General features: G+C 46.4%; 1 protein-coding gene across 2 annotated transcripts in view; it reads right to left on the reverse strand.

Moving 5' to 3' along the window:
* Positions 1-253: 253 nt before the first annotated feature.
* Positions 254-20,271, reverse strand: part of SLF2 (SMC5-SMC6 complex localization factor 2) — a 1,286,318-nt gene continuing 1,266,300 nt past the window's right edge. For both annotated transcript variants that reach the window (XM_069611667.1, XM_069611668.1), the window contains exon 20: positions 254-3,196. In XM_069611667.1, the coding sequence (XP_069467768.1) occupies positions 3,053-3,196 (144 nt within the window). In that variant the 3' untranslated portion in view covers positions 254-3,052. The remainder of the gene's footprint in view (positions 3,197-20,271) is intronic.

Genomic DNA, 20,271 nt, shown 5'->3' on the forward strand with positions numbered 1-20,271 from the left:
CTGTGTTATTATTTGATGGTCGTAGCTGGCTCCCATCTTTAGATTTATGATTGTTTAGGAGTTTAACCAACCCATTTAAAATTCAATAAACACCCTTGAACTGTGAACACTTATCTGTCTTCACGGTTTGATACCATGCCTTCCTTACAGTAGTCAATGCAGAGACTAAAAGAGCATATCCTGAATTAGACTAAAGATTCAAAGTTGGGTCATGTTCACGTTTCAAATGTTCTCAATAAAACAAATACTAAAACAAAATAGAAACTGGTTTTAATTTGCTCCAAAATTATATAAAAAGACATAGCCTGGGGTTTTGTATTCAAACTTCTATTAAACAGAAGATTTTAGTTTTGTTTCAACTTCAATACAAAACAGTTCAAAGTAGAAAACCTGGATTGTACAAAAACAATCTAACCTCTGTTCACCATGGTAAGAAAATATATGCACTTTACAATTACAGCAACTAAAAAAACAGTACATTTTTTATTTGCAGCATTTTACATTGTCAGTAAAAATAAAAACATTTAAGATCAAAAATGCTACTTTCGCTACAGTCAATCATCCACTAGTCCAGTTCTTTTAAGCTCATTCCAGTCATCAAAAACAGCCTTTGGATTACTGAAGAATCGATTGAAGCATCAACTACCTACCAATTTTCATCGTTACTCAAATTTATTTTTCTACCACTGTACTGGAATGAAACAAAAAGAAAGTGGAAATGCGATCATTGGCAAATTTTAAAGACTATGACCTAATTTGAAATTATTTAACCAACTCTACTCTCAAGACAAACATCCTTTGAGAAGATGGCCACACGTTTAACTATCAAACTTACTGCTTATTTTTTTTTCCTTTTTTTACACATCATGCTTTTGATACTTTCAGTAGCCAGTTTATCAATCTTGTTAGCGTTAAAAACATTGTTAGGAAGCAAAGACATTTGCCATTGCACAGCCCTAAAATATTCAGAAATCACATTAGCCATTGTCGGCCAATGGTCCCAAGTCACGCAGATACACATAACTTTAACAACAACATTTAAACACAAAACCACCACCAACTAACTGGATTTCCTTCCCATGCCCCTTCTTCTTGACTGACCACTCAACTGTTCTGTGGCACCAATTGCATTGTATCACACTGATACCGTGTGTCACAGTTCATATTGGGGGAATTGTTCTTTATTCTCTAAAAGAAAGGTGGCTACGGACAAATCTTCCATATGCCAAAATACCTAATTAAATTAAGCAACATGATATGCAAGTCAAGATGACTATATATTAATTTCTTACATTAAATTAAAAAAAATAACAATTTCAACCAATATTGAAAGCGTGAACGGTAGAACATGTACTACGCAGCCCACATGTTATCTAACTGACAGAAAATAGAACATTATTAATGAGTTGTCTGATGTATCCACTTAAACACCAAAAAAAAGAGTAACCCAATTAAATGGTGGTTAACGGGACAGGTAACAAAGGTGGTTTCCCCTATATTGCTGTGGGATAAGTGAGCAACCCAGACCAGTAATAAAAAATTACAAATCGTAAGCATTTAGTGTACTTTAAATAAATTACAAGAGTGCTTGGCGCCAACATCTTGGAACAAAGATCAGCTATGATGACGGCACCATAGTAGATCTTCAGCGATTAACACAGGTGGCCTGCATAACCAAATGTCTCCCTAAAACGGAAGATTTGGAGGTGTTGCAATGAAAAGCAGAATTACCTGCATGACCTCCCCGCCCCCTTACTAAGGTAAACACATGTGTTTTGTTCCATACCTTTCTTCCCAAAAAACTACTAGAATTAAGTTGTATACACTGGTTTATGTTCAGAGGGGCTCTGTAAGTACCTCCACTTTTTCTTAAAAGGTGGATGCCAGCACACCTTAGCAGGGTGAAATCTGGTCAATGGGATGGCACCTCTAACTCACTAGGAAACGGATGCTACTTACAGAAAAGGTATCTTATATAGATCAGTAAAGGTTATCTATGGTACATATCTCTCCTTCCACAGCAGATATTTTGAGCACCCACATTCTTTTAAATATGGTTACTGTGGGGCTACACGTTTGTGAATCCCTCTCCTTCCATATGCAATAGTAGAAAACATTTCTGTCACACATAGAACATGTGAGAAAAGACTCTCACAGACAACCCCTTCAGTGCACTTCAGTACATTGCCTGTCAATAGTCCAACACTCTTCTCCAAGTGCTTCATTTGGGATGGATCCTGAGTTCCACCAAGTTTACCATGGGAGTAAACAATGTTGTCCCCATTCCTGACTATATACATTAAAAAAAACATTAAACATTGCATCAAATGAAAGTGAGCTGATGAACCCAGAATCAATAATCTACATTGACACAGGGTCCTCATTATGAGTCCGGTGGGTTGCCGTTGTACCCGTGACACTTTTCCAGCGCCTGATATCCTGGTGCCACTGGGACATTACAAGTCCCAGTGGATCTGGAAGTCAGGCGCTGGAAAATGTTGTTCCCCATTCCCATGGAGTCTTATAGGATTCCGTGGGAGTGGGGAGACGAGGCAACGTTGCTAACGGTGCCTCTGTGACAAGTCTGCCTACCGAGAGCATTGTGCCCAGCAGGTCAGTTGTGCCAGGCGCAACAGCCCCTGCAGGCAGACTTGTAGTGTGACGATCCGGAAAGGGTTGCTACCGGCACCCTTATTTACGGACCCCCACACTTGTAATGAGGCCCAGTAACTTCTTTCGATCTTATTCTGTGCAACGAGGCTTTGCGGTCAAAACACATCAAGAACATACATTTACAATTATATAAAACAAATCATGAGTAGATTAATGAATGAAACCAGGCAATTAAAGTGACAAGGCAGAATAATATCATGGTGTAAATCACACTCAATAAAATTGTGTTTGTCCATTATTTAAGGAACTGGATGGTTTAACTGAGCTCAGAGCATAGTTAGAAATCTTTAAAATAGCAAGACAGACATCTTGTTGAGCCAACACATAATTCTTGATCTTGTGCTCCTTCCTCTCCTAGACGGATTTTGTATCTCCTCTCCTAGAAGGATTTAGTATCTTGAATAATTTCTTCCATTTCAGCCTTTATTGGGAAATTTCTAGTTTCATTTGCAATTTGTCCAACATATTTGCTGGTTGGGGACTGGCTTTCAGAAACAGGCTCCCAGTAATCATGTAGCTTTCCCTAAGAACAAAAAGACATTGTTATACAGCACAATAATACATTCAAAGTGATTCATGTTTTTTTTTTTTTAACTTTCTTTTTGAACATTGTACCCCATAGGGAGGTCCAATATGTAACATGTGGGTATGCAGTGATTATATGGAAAAGAAAAGAAAAAAAAACGAAAAAAACAAAAAAACGAATGAAATACAGAAGAAACAATGAAAAATTAATATATGGGGCCTTGGGGGGGAAAGGGGTTATAAAGTGTGGGGGTGGTTCAGGATGGGGTTAAAAGCATGGGTAAACATAGGGTTTGGGGTGACAAACCCCCACAATTAATAAAAGAAAATATTTATATTATTTCATTGACTATCTTTTGATTTGTTGAAATCACAACCAACATTTGGATTGCAAGAGCATGCAGCAAATAGCATAAGCATTGAACAATCTATAAATTCCATATTAGTGATATCAGTACCATTATAAAAATGAAAGGTTACTCACTGTAGGCCTAGTTCATAGTCCACTTTCCGTCTATGAAGATAACACAGAGAAATGCCACGCTACATAAGGAATGCCCCGTTACATAGTCACCATCCGAGGCATATTAAGGATAATCTTCCATTCGGGCATTTTCTACACCTTAGGGGGAATAGCAGTTCGAAACAGGTATATGAAGATGAAGAAAATAGACTTATTTGGAAGTTACAAAACAAGATGCTATGGCAGAAAACAACTAAGGAAAGTGGCTAAAAGAGCCTGGAATAATAAAAGAATCTGTATTGGAGATGAATAGAAATCGGCCATCACTTCAGAGCAAAGGACAGTGTGTGTGACTACATATACCAACCTTTTTTATAAGATTAAAAATGGTATTAAGCGGAATTGGAAGATCTTGAATAGCGGTACCTCTTGCTTTGATGAACAATCTTTGCCTTTAAGAAAAACATGTGCATCTGAGATCTTATTATTCAGAATGATCTAAGAGAACCAATAGTTCAAAAACCCACTTTAAGTGAACTTCGGGGTTTAGGAGCATTATGTGGTCATTATCCATGTGGTAATTGTATTTTGAGCCCACAAACAGCTGCCACTAAAGAGGTAGAATAGGCCTAGCTCACGTGTCAATTCTGAAGAGATAAATCAATTGTGATAGAAAAATGGTGATCTACATGATCAGTTGTCCATGTGGTTTGAAGTAGATCGGTAAAACCGAAAGATGTGTTAAAACAAGAATGTTTGAACACATGAGCTGTGTTAGGATATGCATCCTCACTGCACCGAGGATCAAGTTCAAGACCCTCTGCGTCCTCCACAAGGCTTTCTGGAGTTGTGGTCCTCACTTTATCCAAATCGGTCTTCCTAAATACATTCCTTCTAGAGCCCTCCGCTCAGCTACTTCCAACTCTGTGCAGGTCAGATGCTTTTCCAAGCAGAGAGTGGAGGGTAGATCTCTGCAGGTGCCTCCCTCAGACTTGAGCCAGACCACCTGAATTTCGGAAAGCTGCTCAAGACCTTCCTTTTCTCCTCTTCCTTCTATCTCCCTCTACCATGCTAATCTGTCCGTCTGCTCTGCTCACCTAGACTGGTTGCATAGTGCCCTCTGAGTCCCACAGGGTACTAGGTCACATATGCCCGACCAGTCACCCTGCACTGCCTCCTGGCCTACCCAGCACTCCTTGTCTGGGACTGCACCCGCGTAGTCCTTTGCTGTCCCTGCGCTCACTCAGAGCCCTGCTGCTCTGACTGCACTTCCCCTGCACCCTCTCCCCTGCACTTCGCATTTGCACGATCTGAATGTTACAAGGCCTAGTAAGATTGTTTGTCTGGTCATTCCTCTGTTCCTCTCCAGTCTTGTAGCACCTAGAAACACTTGTGTATAGGCACGATATAAATACCAAATCATATCATACTATCAGTGAAGCCTTTTGAGGAACTACAACATCACCTTGATGAATTTACATGGGTTGTCTTACAACATGTGACTTTCCATACAGTAGAGAAAAGTAAGAAGATGCTAACGGAATTGGAACTTAAGTTTATTTTTAGACTTTAGAGTTAATATCACTGGTCTGAATGAGAGGGTCGAATGGCAGAAACTTATTAGAAAGTGATTCCTTCCCCTGTATCCCTCTATGAAAGGTGCAGAACAGTGGAACTATTCAGGATAATTCTTTGGTCTGCCACAATGTAGGAATCTTTGGCTGTATTGCACAAGGAGAATCTGAGTATAAGAAAGTAGGGACCAAATGCACATTTGATGTGATAGGCAACGTTACACCTATGTGTATGTGCCTAGAGATATATAATACATTACTCACCGTAACCGTATTTCTGATGCTTGTATCTGCTTAGATTCACATGCTGTGCATAGGCCGACATCTAGTGGAAGCTGTGGAGTATTACAGTTCGTTTTTCGAAAGTCGAAAATGGGCGTCGACACAGGGTGTGCTAGTAATACTATCCCTAGTGTGACGTCCACTGTACCCATGATCCCTCACGCGTCTAGGAGCTTCAGATTGTATTTTTTTCTGACATGAGGTAGCATGAGGAGTAGCGCGAGTACAGATTATCCAAGCAGATAGATAGAAAGATAAGACTACAAGCAGACATGAGCCTTCTCTCAGAGGGAAGGAAGGGCGGGTCGCATGTGAATCTAAGCAGATACAAGCATCAGAAATACGATTACGGTGAGTAATGTATCCCTTGTGAGGCTTGTGGAATCTGCTTAGATCACATGCTGTGCATAGATTAGCGAGCAGTGTTAGAAGAAGGAGGTGGGATGTGGGAAGGGTCATGGGCAAATAAATGTCTTAGAACCGCTTGTCCCACTTGAGTATCTGTCTTGGAATGGGTGTCAAGGCAGTAATGCTGAGTAAAAGTGTGAATAGAGCTCCAGGTAGCTGCTTTGCAAATGGTGTCAAGGGATACATTTGCAATAAAAGCCAGAGTGGCACCAATGCCTCTTGTAGAGTGGGCTCTTGGCGTGAAAGGCAGAGTTTTTTCAGAAAGGGAGTAACACAGCTGGATACAGTTTATAATCCACTTAGAGATGGCACCTTTAGAGACGCAATCTCCCTCTTTGCCTGTAGCTACGGAGACAAACAGTTGGTCTGATTTCCACAGCGGTCTGGTTTTGTTTACATAGTATAGGACCACCCTACGTACATCTAGGGTGTGTAGTTTCACCTCAGCCGAGCTTTGTGGGTCTTGGAAGAAAGCTGGAAGCTTGATGGACTGGTTCATGTGGAATTTGGAAATAAACTTAGGTGAGAACCTAGGGTGTGTTCGTAAAACCAGTTTATCTTTTTGGACAGTAAAGAAAGGGTCCTGCACTGACAGAGCCTGAATTTCACTGAACCTTCTTATAGACGTAATGGCTACCAAGAAGGCAGTTTTATATGTCAGGTGTTTGAGACTGCTCTTATGCATATGCTCGAAAGGAGGGCCCATGAGTTTACCAAGCACTACATTAAGGTCCCACCGTGGTGGTGGGTTAGAAATTGGAGGGTGAAGTCTCTTTACTCCTTCCATGAAGGCTTTAACCACTGGTACTTTCCACCACAATACTTTGTTTTGCAAGGTGGTGTACGCTAACAGAGCTGCCAGGTGTACCTTCAGTGAATTAAATACCAACCCTGCGTCCAGCAGGTGGAGCATGTAGGTGACTATAGTGGAAGGAGAGCAATCAACTGGGTTGATTTGCTTATTCTGGCACCAGATAACAAATCTCTTCCATTTGTCAAAGTAGCAATACCTCGTGTTTGGCTTCCTGGGTTCTTTTAGGATGTCCATACATCTCCGAGGTAAATTGAGATGTCCAAACTCTATGACCTCAGGAGCCATGCTGCCAGGTCATTGAGTTGGGTTGAGGATGTACTGTCCGACCTTGGTGCTGGGACAGTAGGTTGTACCAGCACGGGAACTTGATGGGTTCGCACACCGCTAGTCTGCGTAAGTGTGGGAACCACGGTTGCCTCGCCCACATGGGAGCAACTAGGACGAGCGTCATCGATTCCCTGTGCATCTTGTTGACCACCTTCCTGATGAGGGGGGTTGGTGGAAAAGCGTACGCAAAAATCCCTGACAAGTTCATCCACAGGGCGTTCCCCTGAGAGTCTGGTTGGGGGAACCTGGATGCGAATCCAGTGCACTGTCTGTTTTTGCTTGTGGCGAATATGTCTATAGTGGGGAAACCCCAGTGAGAGAAGAGATCTTCTACGATTTCTCTGTGTAGACACCATTCGTGTTCTTGTGGGAGGGGATCCCTGCTCAAAGCGTCCGCCAGAGAATTGAGATCCCCTGGAACATGTTGAGATGACAGGTAGATGTTCCGTCTGAGTGCCCATATCCAAATTTTCTGGGCAAGCTTGAACAGATTTGGCGAACGAGTCCCTCCTTGCTTGTTCAGGTAAACAGTGCTGTTTGTCAGGATCTGCACTGACAGGTTTAACAGGTAGGGCTCGAACGCTTGAAGAGCTCTGAATACTGCCAGAAGTTCTAGCAGTTTGATATGATTCTTGGCCACTGAGTGAGACCAGAGACCCTGAGCTGTGTGGTGGAGAAGGTGTGCTCCCCACCCGACAGGGATGCGTCTGTTATGACTACAGCCTGTATCTCGGGATCATAAAAGGGTTTCCCCTTTGACAGGTTTTCCCTTGTCCACCAGTGAAGACTTTGTATAAGTGTTGGCGAAACGACCACTAGATTGTCCCACTGACCACTTGCCTGAGACCATTGTTTCGCCAACCATTCTTGCATAGGACGCGTGGGGGACCAGGTAAATACATGGCGCCATCATGCCCAGCAAACGCATCGCTTTGCGCACCGTTATCTGGCGACCGGCCTGATATAGCAGAATTTGCAGAATTAGATTCTGAATTCTTTCCTCTGATGGAAAGGCCAACCCTTCTTGTGTGTTTAGGACAGCTCCTAGGAACTGTTTGGAGGTGCTTGGCACCAGACTTGACTTTTTCTTGTTTATGGAGAAACCCAATTCGAAGAGGAGGTTGATAGTTCTTTGAATATTTGATCTGCAAGTTACTGGGGTCACCCCCGTGATGAGCCAGTCGTCCAGGTAAGGGTATACTGGGATTGCCTCCCTTCGTAGGTGTGCCGCTGCCATCGCCAGTACCTTGGTGAATACCCTTGGCTATACCGAAGGGCAGTACCTTGAACTGGTAGTGCCGACTGTCCACCTTGAAGCGCAAGAATCTTCTGTGCGCTGGGAACATGGAAATATGAAAATAGGCATCTTTCATGTCCAATGTTGTCATGTAATCTCCCTTTTTTAGGAGGGGGATTACCTCTTGGAGAGTATTCATGCGAAACTTTTGGGGCTTGACATACTTGTTTGCAGGCCGTAAGTCCAATACTGGGCGCATTGTCAAATCTTTTTTTGGTACAAGGAAGTAAGTTGAATAAATACCCTTGTTTACCTTGTGTCCCGGGACAAGTTCTATCGCGTCCTTTACTAGAAGATTGGCGATCTCTTCGAGGAGGATCTTCTGGTGGTCTAATGAATGTACTTTTTGACGTGGAGGGTGGTTTCGGGGACGCTCTAACAGTTCTATGTAGTATCCTGCGGACACTGTGGACAGCACCCACCTGTCTGATGTGATCCCTTCCCAAGCTTGGGTGAAGTTGGTAATGCGTCCCCCTACTGGGGATGCGTGAGAAGGGACCCTGAACGGAACGTCACTGTTTTGCTGGAGGCGTGCCGCCGCCTCTATTGGGGCTGCCTCTACCCTTACCAGGTCCCCTCTTGTTACCCCTGCCATAACCTTGGGTAGACAGCTGGTTGTTGTTATTCCATGGTGTTGCCTGCCCCTGGGAATAGTTGGAGCCTCTTTGTGAGTTTTGGCCGCGTGGGCGACGAAAATTGCCATTCCCTCTTTGATTGGGGGGTTTGTTAGTTAACTGGCCCAGGGATTTGAGAGTCTCTTATTTATCTTTGGCATTTTTTAAGGCGTCCTCTACCGCCTTACCAAACAGTAGATCGTGCTCCACCGGTTTGTCTATTAGAGATGCTTGTGTCTCGGGTTTAAACCCAGATTGTCGTGACCAAGCAGGTCTTCTGATAACAGTACTCTCTGCCATCAGTCTGCCGCCGTTATCCTTGGCATCAAAGGTTGCCTTAAGGATGCAACCGGACACGGTTCTTCCCTCCAACTGGCTTTTTAAAGGTTCCGGGGCGGAGTCAATGAGTGCCGCAACTTCTTCCCACTGATGGCAGTTGTAACTCGCCAGTAGGGTGGTGGAGTTGGCAATACTTGCCTGGTAGGCGAAAGTGGAGGCTACCTTCCTTCCCAAACCATAGATCTTCTTGCTCTCCTTATCGGGGGGAGCTTCAGAAGATAAGGGTGTTCCCGCCCTCTTCCGGGTATTAGTCACTACCAGGGAGTCCGGCTTCAGTTGCTCCCTTATGTAGAGTGGGTCTGATTAGGCTGCCTTGAACAGTTTTTTAATCCTGGGGTTTACTGCCCGATTGGGATTGAGAAGGGAAGGGTCTATTCTCCTTTGTATTGACATGAGAATAGGGATGGCCTGGGCACAGGTCTCTTCTCTCCCACTAGTTCCTCGGCAAAGTCCCTCTCCTCCTGTGCTCCCTGCGTATCTATGCGGAAGTGTTCAGCCGCTCTAAATAAAACCTCATTTAAGAGAGGTTAGTTGTCGACAGGAGAGTCGGTAACCGGAGGTTCCTTGTCTACTGGGGAGTCTACTCTGTAGACTTCTGCGCCATCTTCGTCTTCCTCTTGTGCGTCGTCATCCCATAGTAATCCATTCCAGTATGGACGTCCAACGTGGGCAATTCTGGATACTCGTTAAATGATGGATCCTCACCATATAGAATGTGACGCTCACCTGAATCTCCGCAGGAGCGATGGATTCCTTAGACCTCTGCTCTGCTATCCCCTCACCCGGAAACCAGCTTTTTCTTCCTTCATCGGGGTTCTATATGTGAGACAAAGAATGGGTTTAGAATAGTGCCCAGACCCAGAGACCCTCCCTTGAGACTCCCCGTTGGTTCAAGTGCAGTGTCAAATGGGGGTGGTGGGGGGCTCACCTCTTGTTTTAGGAAGGTGGGCTCTCCGTCCTGGCTCTGCAGGGGCGCTATGGTTGCCGTGCTGGCTAGAAGCTGTTCTCCTTGCTTGTTCTGGTGATGCTGCTGAGAAGAATGGCACAGCCGTTCCCCTTATGAGTGACTGGAAAGCGTTCAAAAGTCCCGAATAAAGTTCCAGGGCCAGTTACCTCACTGACCCTTAGTGCATATAATGTCCAATGTCCTCGGATTTCCCAGTTGCTTCACTGGGTTCGAAAGGAAGATGTGCAGGTTTGTATTGTCTTTGTGGATCTTGCTCACCGAGTGTCTATAAAGACTGACCTGTCTTTCTCTTGTGTTTTCTTTTCCTTGCATATTGCCAAAAGAAGGTCGAACGGGCGGTGAAGATCAGAAGACCCGTAACTCTGACGAGCGGTGATGATCAGAAGGACCGTGAGTGAAGAATGAAGCTGCAGACGCCGTCGGAAAGCCGCAGAAAGGTGAGTAGAGACTGGCGCTGTACTAATGCTTCTGTTTCTTTCTCTTTCAGTTGCGGAGCTCGTAGTAGCGAAGATGGAGGCCCAGTGGGCGCCGGAACTGCGGGTAGCTGTAGAAGACTCCAGGGATTGGGATCAGGTAAGCGCGTGCTCGATGCAACAGAGGAATACACAAAGCAAGTCTTGTTCTTTGGGCGGGGCTTTTATAAGGAGCCTCACCCAAAGACTAGAGCGTTGCATTAGTTCTGTATTGGCCAAAAAGGGGTCCATGCTAGTGGAACAGGAAGACTCATTTTATTCTATGGCCGCAGGGGTTTTCATTGGCTGACATGGATATTAACCCTGTTTTTGCTCTCCATGCTTTCACCCACAATGCACCTGCCTGTCTTCCCTTCTGTCTACCATGAACTGGATATGAGGGCGACTTGATAATGTCCCCTAGTCTGGTGCCCATGACACAGAGTATAGCTGAACGTGATAAGGGTCAGAAAACCTACTTTGCGTTGGTGCCTCAACTCAAGGTTTTTTACCAAGGGGTTGCGGGTCCTTAGACCCTGAGGGGGTTGCCCCGTCAGGGGTATAGGCAAGGATGTGTTGTGGATTCTTGGCATAGAAGTCTGCTAGGGATGACATTCTAGACATGACTGTCTATATCCTCACTTGACCATTCCTTAGAACTGGGGATTACCCTCTCCTGGGAGTGTTTCCCTTCCTGACTGGACCTATGTTCTTGTGCAGGGGTCTTGGCTATCTTTTCAGAAGGTTGTGACTTGTCCTTATGTGTCTGTGGTGCAGATGAAGGCTGAATGCTTTTTCTGCTGTTTTCCCCCCTCCCCGTGACTGGAAGAGTGCTTCCCCGGTGTCTTCACCTTTTCGGAGCTCTTCGACGTCTGGCGTCAAGATACGGGGGTTGTGTCCCTTTCCTTAGCGAGTGGAGGTCGGGGCACGGGAGCAGCCGTCCCGCGGTCAGCTGACGGCGACTCCTGGAGTGCAGCCTGGGGATGGAGGTCGTCTTCGTCTCCCGACAATCGAACCTCCTTTGGATGGTTGCCTGGTGTCATGCAGCGATCTTGATCGAGAACGCCCAGAGGACACCGATTCGGTGGCCCGTTCTCTGCGTGCCTCTTTCCGAGAACTCGACGCGTGCGCCGAATCTCGGTTGGACCTCGAGTGCTTAGTGGATGTGTCGTGGGTAGCGCGTGTGTCGCCGGGGGGTTCCCCATAGCTGCCCTGCCGGACAACATTCTGAGGTCGGGGACTTGCGCTTGGCTGTCTCTCGACGCCACGTTGCCCTCGCCGTCCGATAGGATGGCGTCGCTGCCATCAATGAAGGCGCCCTCCGTTTCCATGGCCTCTCGTTGCCGGGCGTGGTGGGCCCAACATTTAATCGAACGGTCCTTTAGAGTGTTCGTTTTAAACAGACTACACGCTCTGCAATTTGCCTCGGGGTGGTCCCTTGGCAAGCAGAGGTTACAGGTAGCGTGTCTGTCGACCCAAGGGTACTTGCGGTTGCACTTAAGGCAAAACCGGAAAGGGGTACCCTCCATACGCACCCTTTGGCAGCGGGATAGTGTGTGTAGTTATATATATATATATATATATATATATATATGTACCACCCCCCACTCTCCCTACTTGTAGGGGCCAGGCCAGAGGCCTTCCTAGGCCCACGTCTGTTGTGCAGCTCTCGACAGTTGTTTTCTTCTCCAGTCGGCTTCGAGTGTCGAACTTTGGTGACTCAACGTTGGGATGTAGAAAACGGGGAAATATTATGTATTTTTGCAAAATTATGGCTAAGGCCAGGGAACTCCGCGGGATGCTTCCTACCAGTATGGCGGAAAAAAACAATCTGAGGCTCCTAGACGCGTGAGGGATCATGGGTACAGTGGACGTCACACTAGGGATAGTATTACTGGCACGCCCTGTGTCGACGCCCATTTTTGAGTTTTGAAAAAACAAACTAATACTCTGCAGCTTCCACTAGATGTCGGCCTATGCACAGCATGTGATCTAAGCAGATTCGACTAGCCTCACAAATCTATATATAAAACTTTCTTAGTGTTGTGAAAACATGACCAAACGATCCAACCAGAAGGCTGTCAGGACTATACTGCACTGATGATCCCAAATAAGGGTGAAACCAGGCATGTGGTTGTCCTGACAGCCTTGCAAAATTTCCGTCTTGGGTTGATTAAGCTATGTATTAAATAGCACTGCTCTCGTAGACCAAGACAATTTCCTGGAGAAAAAGTATGCATTTGAGTTAATTTGCATAACCACAATGCCTTGCTGTTGTGGCTCAGAACTGGAGGTGAACTTCCAGCGATGGCTACTAGGTGGCATTGTGGAATGTGTGACTTGGCTCAAATGAAGATATATGGGATACATTACACACCGTAATCTTATTTCTGATGCTTTTATCTGCTTAGATTCACATGCTATGCATAGGCCAACATCTAGTGGAAGCTGCAGAGTATTACAGTTGTTTTTGTTGTTTTCAAAACTCGTAAAGGGACGTCGACAGGGCGTGCCAGTAATACTATCCCTAGTGTGGCGTCCACTGTACCCATGGACCTTCACGCGTCGAGGTCCCTCAGATTGTTCTGTTTCTGACATGAGGTAGCATGAAGTGCAGCGCGAGTACAGGTATGTTAAAGAAGATATATATCAAATAAAGCTCAGATAAACATCTATGCGCCTTCTTTCCAAGGGGAGGAAGGATGGGGGCATGTGAAAATAAGCAGATACAAGCATCAGAAGAACAAGTTACTTCTTACCTTGTAACGTTCCTTCGACGGGATGTTCCTCCGACGTATTCCTTATCTTTGTTAATATGTTTCCAGCTTGCTGGCCTCGGACATTTTTTCTGTAGAGGGCGCTGCGCGTCGATGTCCGCCGAGTCGATGACCTTCGACGGCCACCGTATCGGCGCCAACGTCACCATGCCCATAAAAAGCCACGCGCTGCGTCCGTTGCTCAGTTCTGTTTTGTAGCATAAGAAAAGTCATGCCTGAATTGGTTAGTGACCTTAAAGGAGCGTAAACCGCACCACAAGGGAAGTATTACTGCGGGGATGGATGGGAGGGGCGATAAGGAATACATCGGAGGAACACCCCGTCGAAAGAACGTTACAAGGTAAGAAGTAACTTGTTCTTCGAAGGGATTGTGTCCTCTGACGTATTCCTTATCTTTGATAGACTCCCATAGCAGTGGCATGTAATTGGAGGTGGGAGTAAGAATGTTATGTATCCCTTTAGGGATGGACCGAACGTAATACGGCCTTGCCAAATCTGGTCTCTTGATTAGTGGAGGAATCCAGGTTGTAAAATTTTGTGAATGTATGTGCGGACGACCACGTGGCAGCCGCACATATGTCTCGGACCGGTACCCCTCTTTGGAGAGCCGTAGAGGCTGCGATACCCCTGGTTGAATGAGCCCTAAGATTTTGGGGTGGCTCTTTCCCTGCCAGTTTGTAACATTCCAGAATGGCCAAAATAATCCACCTGGAAATGGTTTGTTTTGTTATGGGTAGTCCCAACTTGTGACCTGAGTATCCTACAACAGTTGGTCTGCTTGCCTGATCCTAGCCATTCTGCTGATGTAAAAGCTGAGAGCTCGCCTTGGGTCCAGCCTATGTAGCATAAGGTAATTTTCTGAGTAATATGAAATTCAGAAACCACCTTTGGGAGGAAATTAGGCTTCACCTGTAGGACAACTTTGTCCTTGTGGAAAATTGTATGTGGGGGTTTACAGGAGAGAGCTTGTAGCTCGCTCACCCTCCTAGCAGATGTTAGTGCTACCAATGGGACAGTTTTAAGCGTGAGAAATCTCAGCGAACAAGAGTGAAGTGGTTCAAATGGAGTGCCCATTAGGAAGTTTAAGACTAAATTTAAGTCCCATAAGGGAACCTGGAATGGTTTTGGAGGATAAACATCAGTTAATCCCTTGAGAAATTGTATTACTAGAGGTAGTTTGAAATACGATGGTTCCTCCGCAGTGCACTTGAAGATAGAAAGTGCTGCGAGATAGCCTTTTACAGTGCCAACTTGAAGGCCTGAGTTTGCCAAGTAGAGTAGAAACGATAACACCGTTGGTGTACTACATGAAAAAGGGTCGATATTCTCTTCCCTACACCAGCTGCAAAATTTGTTCCAACGCAGCGGTATAAATACTTTGTTGCTGGCCTTCTGGCCGAAAGCAACACCTCCATGACGTCATCAGGGAGATCCCAATCCTTGTACCTCACCCTTTCAGAAGCCAGGCGTGAAGGTTGAGGGTTCTGGTGTCTGGATGGAGAACCTGACCTCCCTTCTGCGAGAGAAGATTCTCTTTGCGTGGAAGAAGGATTGGAGGGCAGATGGACATATCTAGAAGGTCCGGGTACCACGTTCTCCTGGCCCAGTATGGGGCAATTAGGATCATGGTTTTCTGGAATCTTCTCAACCTCCTGATCATTTGAGGAATAACAGGGACTGGTGGGAACGCGTAAAGGAGTGGAAACTCCCCGTCCACTACGAACGCGTCTCCTAGAGCTCCTCTCGGGGGAAATTCCCTTGAACAGAACAGATCACACTTCCTGTTGGTGCTTGTGGCGAACAGATCCACCTGAGGGGTTCCCCAAAGGGCGAAGATCTCTTGAAGGACTTCCTGAGCTAGCTCCCACTCGTGGGAGACTGTGCTCTGCCTGCTCAGAGCGTCCGCTGTCAAGTTCTTCTCTCCAGCTAGGTGGACTGCCGATAGAGAGATTCCTTCCCGAATTTCCCAAAACAAGAGCTGCATTGCCTCTCTGCACAGTGGCAGTGATCCTACGCCTCCTCTTTTGTTGAGGTAGTGCATGGCCACCGTGTTGTCCGTCATTATCAGGACATTTCTCCCCTGTACTGATGGCAGGAAAGCTTTCAGCGCTAGTCTGATCGCTCTCAGCTCCAATAGGTTGATGTGTAGTCTGGACTCCGATGGAGACCAACGACCGCTGATGGTCAAGTCGTTGGCATGGGCTCCCCACCCCGTGAGTGAGGCGTCTGTGACTACTGTTATCTCCGGCCATGGTTGCCAAAACAGTTCTCCTTTCAAGATGTTCTCTGGATAGGCTCTCCTTGAGAATTGTGTCCACTGAGTTCTCAGTGCCCACTGAAGAGATCTCATTCTCAGGCGAGCCTCTGGCACAAGGAAGATGCAGGATGCCATGAGGCCTAGCAACCTCAAAAAGTCGAAAGCTGGGAGACGTTGGGCATTTTGAAACTTGTTGACCATCTGCAGAATATCTTGAGCCCTCACCTCTGGTGGCGAGGCTTTTCCCAGGGAAGTGTCCAGGACCGCTCCAATGAACTGGAGTCTCTGTGATGGTATCATCTGTGACTTCTTTAAATTGAGGGAGAAGCCCAGTTTGTGAAGGAAGTGGCAGACATAATCTAGCTGGACCTGGGCCTGTTTCGAAGATACAGCCTTAATCAGCAAATCGTCCAGGTAGGGGTAGATGTGGATCCCTTTCCTCCTTAGACTCGCCGCCACTACTGACATTAGCTTGGTGAAGACCCTCAGGGCGGAGGTCAGCCCAAATGGCAGAACTCGAAATTGATAATGAGAGTCGCCAATTGCGAACCTCAGGTATTTCCTGTGTTTGAGATGGATTGGCACATGGAAATAAGCATCCTGAAGGTCCAGAGATACCAGCCAGTGCTGGAGCTGGAGGGCCTGAAGGATCTGAGAGAGAGTTACCATCTTGAACTTGTCCTTCCTGAGGAACTTGTTAAATTCTCGTAAGTCCAGGATGGGTCTCAGTCCTCCGTCCTTCTTTGGTATGAGAAAGTAAGAGGGGGGAGGGGGAATACCAGCCCTTGTTCCTGTCCGCTACAGGTACCGGTTCTATGGCACCTTTCTCTAGCAGGTCTATAATTTCCTGCAAGAGGAGCGGATCGGGAACTTTTAGAGAGCTGTTCCCCGGTGGATGACTGAGGAATGCGTACAAAGGGTAGGCAGTAACCCTGGGCAACTGTCTCCAATGCCAAAGCATCTGACATTATAGCCTGCCATTCCATCAGATGGTGAGTTAACCTGCCTCCTACAGGTGTTTTGTGTGGAAAGACCTCAGAGTGGTTTGGAGGCGGCTGATTTCAGATGCCGAGGGTAAAGAGGCACCTGCTGCTGCTGCTGCGGCCTTAGTACCTTTGACCCGTCCACCTCGGGTGGATCTCCTTTGGCCTCTTTGAGCCGGCTGTCCTCTGCCTTTCCCAAATGCAGAATAATAGTGAAAGGACTTTCCTCTTGCAGAGGTTCCTGAGGGGCGAAAAGGAGTTTGGCGGAGAGCAGCTCCTAAAGATTTTGCTGCTGCTTTAGAAGTTTGCATCTTTTCCAGACTGTCATCAGCCTTTTTTCCGAATAATGAAGAGCCGTCAAAGGGCATATTCAAAAGTCTGGCCTGTACATCTGGAGCAAAGCCAGACTTTCGCAACCACGCATGCCTGCGGATTGTTGTACTTGGCGCCATGGCCCTGCTGATACTGTCAGCGGAATCAATGCCAGTTTGAAGTGATTCGCACATGGCATCTTTGCCATCTTTAATAATGTTAAGAAAGGCTTCCTTTTCCTCTCCTTCGGGTATGCACTTAGCCGCTGATGAAGCACACTCCCACAGTGTGTGACTGAACCTGGCGAGCGTACAGGTTGCATTGATGGACTTCAACGCCATACTACAAGCAGAGAAGACTTTCTTCGCCATAGAATCGTACCTCTTGTCATCTCTATCCTGTGGGACAGTAGGGTAAGCGGTCCTACTGTTAGATGAAGTTGCCGCTAGGACCACCAGGCTTCTCTGGAGTCGGGTGTTTTGATAAGTATTCAGGGTCAGCAGCCGCTACCCTATACTTGGATGACAATCTTTTATTGACCGCAGGGATAACTTCAGGAGTTTCCCAATTAGATGTAATTTTCCTTTGTAAGGCTGCATGGAAGGGGACCACAGGGTCCTCCTGTGGACCTTTGTCTAATATGTCTGTCAGGTCATCCTGTTGAAAAACAGGCGAAGGCGCAGACCAACCCATAAATTCAATAATTCTTCGGCATGTTCCCCTGGGTCTGGCTTAACAAATTCCACTTCTGGGGAAGTGTCCAGCCCACTTGCCTCATGTAGTGAATCCTGTAGGTCCTTCAACCTTCTTTCCTCAGAGGTGAAATCCTCTGAAATAGGCAGTGTGGTCCTCTGCAACCCAAATGTTTCCTGGTCAGAATCTTCCCCCTCTTCATAAATTGAGGATAGTCCAGGGTACTCTGACCTCTAAAATGGTGTAAAACCCATCTCTAAGGCAGAAGGAGCCAAACTCTTCATTATTGTGCGAGAAAAATGTCAATGTCGTCGACGCCGATGTGACAGGCTTCAAAGGAACCGAGAACGGCGTCGAGAAAACTGGAAGAGGTCTCGAAGAACTCGAGAGGATCGGGATCCTACTCGAGGACATAGACGACGGTCTCGGCGTCGTGCCGGAGGCCCTTGGAATCACCGTTGGCTGTGGAGTAGCCTTGGTCTTCTCTTTCATCAGCGTCGATGTCGGCATCGAGTCGATCGGCCGATGCGTCGAAGAACCCTTGTACAACGGCGTCCATGGCGCTGATCCATGCGTCTTAGGAATCTTCGACGACGGCGAAGATGGTGCCTTCTTACCCGATGGCTCGTGGCGCTCTCGGGTGGAATGTTTCGCTAGGCGCAGCGACTCGCAGCATTTTCATTTTTTGGGTTTTTCACCCGGGGTATCACCCTCAGCTGTCTTCGAGGGGGTCGAGGCCGCTTTCTCGAAGACGCTTAACATTTTCTTTCTGAATTCCTCCCACTCAGCCTGAGAGCTGAGTTTTGTGGGATAGGAGACCCTTTCTGGGGAAACAGAAGACGACGAGGAAGGGGATCTTCAACGTCTCCGAGTGTCTTGATCTCGACAAATGGTGGGAGCTACTTCGAGATCTAGAATGGGAATGTTTTCGACGGCGAGGAGACGAATGCCTCGACTCAGTCGAAGAAACCTTTGAGGAGGTTTTGACTGACTTACCTCTCTCGAGCTTCCCCTTGTGCTCCTTCAAGGTTTTCGCCATCATGGACATGCAGTCCTCACACTCCGAACAATGGTGCTCGGCTCCCAAGCACCACAAGCAGATCCTGTGTGGATCCGTTATCGAAATTCTTTTTACCGCAGTCTCGACATTTCTTGAAGCCGGATCGCGGCGTCATCGGTTCCGATGAAGAGGCCATCGAGAACGAGTTGGTATTTATTCGAGTAGATATAGAGGGTTATCTTGACTGAACTGAGCAAGCGCGGAAAAACGGAACTGAGCAACGGACGCAGCGCGTGGCTTTTTATGGGCATGGTGACGCCGGCGCCGATACGGTGGCCGTCGAGGGTCATCGACTCGGCGGATTTCGACGCGCAGCGCCCTCTACAGAAAAAATTTCCGAGGCCAGCAAGCTGGAAACATATTATCAATGATAAGGAATACGTCGGAGGACACAATCCCTTCGAAATATGATTACGTTGAGTAATGTATCCCTTCTGAGGCTTGTGGAATCTGCTTAGATCACACGCTATGCATAGATTAGCGAGCAGTGTTGGGAGAAGGTGGTGGGATGCGAGAAGGTCCAGCGGCAACTAAATGTTTTAGAACCGCTTGTCCCACCTGTGTATCTGCTTTAGAATGAGTGTCAATACAGTAGTGCTGAGTAAAATTGTGTACTGGGCTCCATGTAGCTGCTTTGCAAATGGTGTTCAGCGGGACGTTTGCGATAAAGGCCAATGTAGCTCCCGTACCCCTTGGAAGTGAGCTCTTGGTGTGCAAGGCAGTGTTTTGCTTGTATGCATCAGACTATCCATCTGGCGATGGCATTCTTGGAAATGCAGTCCCCTTCTCTGCTTGGTGCTATGGAGACAAACAGTTGGTGTGTTTTTCTGAGCGGTCTGGTCTTGTTTACATAGTAAAGGACTGCCCTCCTTACATCTACTGTATGGAGTTCTCTCCGCTGAGCTTGTTGAGTTCTGAAAGAAGGGTGGTAGCTCAATGGATTGGTTTACGTGAAATATGGAAAATAATTTAGGTGAAAACCTAGGGTGTGTCCGTAAAACCAGTTTGTCCTTGTGGATGACAAAGAATGGGTCTTGCAGTGACAATGCTTGAAGTTCACTAATTCTTCTTATGGATTTAATAGACACCAAGAAGGCAGTCTTATATGTGAGTTGTTTAAGACTTGACTTATTCATAGGCTCAAAAGGAGGTCCCATGAGCTTTCCAAGTACTACATTGAGATCCCAGCCTAGCGGTGGGTCTGAAATAGGAGGGTGGAGTCCCTTTACTCCCTTCATAAATGCCTTAATGACGGGAATCTTCCACCATGATACCCTTTTTGTGAGAGGTGGTGTAAACTGATAAAGCCGCCACGTGAACTTTTATAGAGTTAAATACTAACCCTGGGTCTAGCAAGTGGAGCATATACCGAAGAATGTGGGTTGGAGTACATTCTATGAGGTTGATTTGTTTAGACTAGCACCAAATTACAAATCTCTCCCACTTGTCGAAAT

This window comes from Ambystoma mexicanum, chromosome 8 (assembly GCF_040938575.1).
Source record: "Ambystoma mexicanum isolate Mex_15411 chromosome 8, UKY_AmexF1_1, whole genome shotgun sequence".
Taxonomy (NCBI): Eukaryota; Metazoa; Chordata; class Amphibia; order Caudata; family Ambystomatidae; genus Ambystoma; species Ambystoma mexicanum.